Source organism: Ascaphus truei, chromosome 16 (assembly GCF_040206685.1).
Source record: "Ascaphus truei isolate aAscTru1 chromosome 16, aAscTru1.hap1, whole genome shotgun sequence".
In the NCBI taxonomy this organism is placed as follows: Eukaryota; Metazoa; Chordata; class Amphibia; order Anura; family Ascaphidae; genus Ascaphus; species Ascaphus truei.
Window position 1 is genome coordinate 33,341,405 of NC_134498.1, and position 5,059 is coordinate 33,346,463.

At 50.6% G+C, this 5,059-nt stretch overlaps 1 protein-coding gene across 1 annotated transcript; it reads left to right on the forward strand.

The window, feature by feature from the left end:
• The first annotated feature begins 594 nt into the window (after positions 1 to 594).
• CLDN2 (claudin 2) lies at positions 595 to 4,706 on the forward strand. The gene has a single exon (XM_075573076.1). It carries the CDS (start codon positions 3,223 to 3,225, stop codon positions 3,916 to 3,918), a length of 696 nt encoding a protein of 231 aa, XP_075429191.1. The 5' UTR covers positions 595 to 3,222; the 3' UTR covers positions 3,919 to 4,706.
• Positions 4,707 to 5,059: the final 353 nt, after the last annotated feature.

The following is a 5,059-nucleotide window of genomic DNA, read 5'->3' on the forward strand; positions in this document are numbered from 1 at the left end:
CAGCAGGGCCTGTGTATATAGCTGCCTGCATGAAACTCTTCAAAGGGTTTGCAATGCATTTTAATTCTCCCCTGAGTGCCTTATTGCCCCTGTAACATCTCATTCCAGTAACCCAGCTCCTGAGTGCCGTATTGCCCCACAAACATCTAATTGCAGCAACCCAGCTCCTGAGTGCCTTATTGGCTGTGTAACATCTCATTGCTGTGACCCTGCTCCTGAGTGCCTTATTACCCCTGTAAGATCTCATTGCAGTAACCCAGCTCCTGAGTGCCTTATTGCGCCTGTAACACATCATTGCAGTAACCCAGCTCCTGAGTGCCTTATTGCGCCTGTAATATCCCATTGCAGTAATCCAGCGGCTGAGTGCCTTATTGCCCTTGTAACGTCTCATCGCAGAAATCTGGGTGTCCCCTTTTGATGACAGACATGCAGCGCTCAGTAGACAGACACAAAGCAGACAGAAGCACAGAGCTCTGCAGAGCCCTCCAGCAAAGCAGGGGTTAAATGCTCTGCGGATTACATTACCCGCATGTGAGCGCAGACAGGTGACAGATTAGAGCGTCACCCGGCACAAATTCCAGGGGGAATTACATTAAGTACAAGGTGCTGAGGCTCTGCTCTCACACACTCTGCGCTCTCACACTCTGCTCTGCGCTCTCACACTCTGCTCTGCGCTCTCACATTCTGCTCTGCGCTCTCACACATTCTGCTCTGCGCTCTCACACACTCTGCTCTGCGCTCTCACATTCTGCTCTGCGCTCTCACACATTCTGCTCTGCACTCTCACACACTCTGCTCTGCGCTCTCACATTCTGCTCTGCGCTCTCACACATTCTGCTCTGCGCTCTCACACACTCTGCTCTGCGCTCTCACATTCTGCTCTGCGCTCTCGCACTCTGCTCTGCGCTCTCACACACTCTGCTCTGCGCTCTCACATTCTGCTCTGCGCTCTCACACATTCTGCTCTGCACTCTCACACACTCTGTTCTGCGCTCTCACACACTCTGTTCTGCGCTCTCACACACTATGCTCTGCGCTCTCACACACTCTGCTCTGCGCTCTCACACTCTCTACCCTGCGCACTCACACACTCTGCCCTGCGCTCTCACACACTCTGCTCTGCAATCTCACACATTCTGCTCTGCGCTATCACACACTCAGCTCTGCGCTCTCACACACTCAGCTCTGCGCTCTCACACACTCAGCTCTGCGCTCTCACACACTCAGCACTGCGCTTTCACACCCTCTGCTCTGCACTCACACACTCTGCTTTGCGCTCTCACACACTCTGCTCTGTGCTCACAAACTCAGCTCTGCGCTCTCACACACTCTGCTCTGCGCTCTCACACACTCTGCTCTGCGCTATCACACACTGCTCTGCGCTCTCACTCAGTATTCTCTCACCTCTTACACACATACTGCTCTGCTCTAACATGCTCTGTTCTGTCGCAAACTGTCCGCGCTTTCACACACACTGCGCTCTTACACGCTCTGCGCTCTCACACACACTCTGCTATGTTGACACGCAATGTTCTCTCTCACACACTCTGATCTCACACACTGCGCTCTAACACACTGCGCTCTCACACACTTTGCTTTGTGCTCTCACACACACTGCTCTGCGCTCTCAAACATTGCTCTGCGCTCTCACACACTGCTCTGCGCTCTCTCACACACTGCTCTGTGCTCTCACACACTCTGCTCTGTGCTCTCTCACACACCGCCTTGCTCTCTCACACACTCTGTTCTCTCACACACCCTGCTCTTTAGGGGCAATAAGGAACTCAGGAGCTGGGTCACCGCAATGAGATGTTACAGGGGCAATAAGGCACTCAGGAGCTGGGTTACTGCAAAGAGATGTTACAGGGGCAATAAGGCACTCAGGAGCTGAGTTCCTGCAATGAGGTGTTACAGAGGCAATAAGGCACTCAGGAGCTGGGTTACTGCAATGAGATGTTACAGGGGCAATAAGGCACTCAGGAGCTGGGTTACTGCAATGAGATATTACAGGGGAAATAAGGCACTCAGGAGCTGGGTTACTGCAATGAGGTGTTACAGGGGCAATAAGGCACTCAGCAGCTGGGTTACTGCAATGAGATATTACAGGGGCAATAAGGCACTCGAGCTGGGTTACTGCAATGAGGTGTTACAGGGGCAATAAGGCACTCAGGAGCTGGGTTACTGCAATGAGATATTACAGGGGAAATAAGGCACTCAGGATCTGGGTTACTGTAATGAGGTGTTACAGGGGCAATAAGGCACTCAGGAGCTGGGTTACTGCAATGAGGTGTTACAGGGGCAATAAGGCACTCAGGAGCTGGGTTACTGCAATGAGATATTACAGGGGCAATAAGGCACTCAGGAGCAGGGTTACTGCAATGAGATATTACAGGGGCAATAAGGCACTCAGGAGCTGGGTTACTGCAATGAGATATTACAGGGGCAATAAGGCACTCAGGAGCTGGGTTACTGCAATGAGATATTACAGGGGCAATAAGGCACTCAGGAGCTGGGTTACATAATACAGTGCAGGTGTCTCTGACAGGAGATCAGAGTGAGGGGGTCTGTTTGATTTCAGCTTTTTAGCGATAAACCGGTCAAGGAGCATTTGGCAAATCAATAAATTTTAGTAAATATTTAACCCCCCCCCCCCCCCCAACCACCCTCCCCTCTTCTCTCCTCCTCTCCCCCTTTACGCTCCCAACCTCCTCTCTCTCTCTCTCTCTCTTCTTTCATTTACAGCCAGGGACAAAGTGGACTCTGGGAGAGACCGGAATAAAGAGACAACTTGGAGATCCAAGAGACTGCCAACTGAGAGACCGGGTTAAAGAGATAGCCTGGCACTGAGACACCCTGCCTGGAGACTTGGGCGACAGCTGGAAGCAAGAGACAGGAAGCCCAGGATAAGAGACTGCCTGGCAGCTGGCATTGAGAAAAACAGTTTGGAGTCCTGAGAGACAGTTGACTCCACTTGAGGGAGAGAGACTGGGAAAGAGACAGCTTGGAACTTGTGGGACAGCCAACACAGGAAGAGAGACCTACCTGGCTAAGAGGCAGTCTGAAGACCTGAGAAACTGCCAACTGTGAGACTGGAATTAAGAATACAGGCTTGCACCTGGCACAGAGAAAGGGCCTGTTGACCCCACAGACTGTCTAGTGACCAGAGAGACAGCTGGCACCAAGAGAGAGAGAGAGATCCTGGAATATTAAGAGACAGTCAAAATGGTGTCTATGGGCCTGCAGATGGTGGGCTACATCCTAAGCATCCTGGGTATGAGTGGCACAATCATTGCCACACTCCTGCCCACCTGGAAGGTCAACTCATTCATTGGTGCTAGCATCGTGACGGCCATGGGCTTCTCCAAGGGATTGTGGATGGAGTGTGCCACATACAGCACAGGCATCACACAGTGTGACGTCTACAGCACCATGCTGGGGCTACCTGCTGATACCCAGGCTGCCCAGGCTCTCATGGTCACCTCCTGCGTTCTCTCCATTGTCGCCAGCCTCTTCTCCGTTTTTGGCATGAGGTGCACCATCTTCTCCCAAGGGTCTCCCGGAAAGGACAGGATGGCTGTGGCTGGGGGGAGCCTCTTCATCCTCAGTGGGGTCCTGTGCCTGGTGCCCATCTGCTGGAACCTTCACTCCATCCTACGGGACTTCTACAACCCCGTGGTGCCAGACACTCTGAAATATGATATCGGAACTGCCCTCTACATGGGCATCCTGGCTTCCATCCTCTCTGTGCTGGGTGGTGCCCTGCTCTGTGCCTCCTGCCCACCCAAGGAACAAGACTACTCGTTCTACAACAAGTACCAGGGAAGAGCATTGGTGGCAGACAAGAGGCAGGCCACGGACAGCATGGCACAGACCTCCAAGAGGGAGCAGAGTGGGTATAGCCTCACTGGGTACGTGTAGGAGGCTGGCAGAGAAGGGAGGGGGTGAGGAGTCAGTCTTTCCCTACCATGGGTGGGCACAGGTACAGAGGTGCCCCCTCACCCAATTCCTCTCTGCTTCACTCCAGAACTTGAGATGCTACAGGGAGAAGACTGTAAGCTCTCACGAGCGGGACCCTCATTGCCTCTTTGTAACTGTTTGTGCATGTTCGTCCTCACTTGTACTGTAGGTAACTGTTTTTCGTTTTTTCATATACTCTGTACCCCATTGTACCACGCCTCGGAATATGTTGGCGCTTTACAAATAAGCAATAATAATAACCCAGTGGGACCACGGTATCATTATACTGGACAGAGGCAAAGGACACAGGCCACGGACACGCTGCCCTGAGAGTCACCGCTAGATCTGGGTGACCTCCTGACTGCAGAGTATCAGGGACAGGCTCAGACAGTCCTGGGTTTATGTGTAATGTAGGATGACCTCCTGACTGCAGAGTATCAGGGACAGGCTCAGACAGTCCTGGGTTTATGTGTAATGTAGGATGACCTCCTGACTGCAGAGTATCAGGGACAGGCTCAGACAGTCCTGGGTTTATACTGTATGTAATGTAGGATGACCTCCTGACTACAAATTATCAGGACAGACTCAGGATTGAAGTCATCCTGGGTCAATTATATTAATGTTGCACGAATAACATAGATTGTCAGCTCTCTGAACCAGGCATTCTGTCTGCTTTTATTATTCTTGTTCAGCACTGTATATAATGTCAGATTTGATATCAGAATAAATAAGTAATTGATAAATGTTCATCGCGTTGTATACTTCAGTTGAAACACCGCAGGGCAGTATAGAAATACAGCACTGAATGTTCATTATCAGTGTATAGAGATACTCTGCACCATTATACAGCACGGCATGTTCATTATCAGTGTATAGAGATACTCCGCATCATTATGTAGTGCGGAATGTTCATTATCAGTATATAGATACTCAACATCATTATACAACGTAGCGTGCTCATTATCAATATAGATACTCACCATTATTATACAGTGCAGTGTGTTCATTATCAGTGTATAGAGATACTCAGCATCATTATACAGTGCATCATGTTCATTATCAGTGTATAGAGATACTCAGCATCATTATACAGTGCATCATG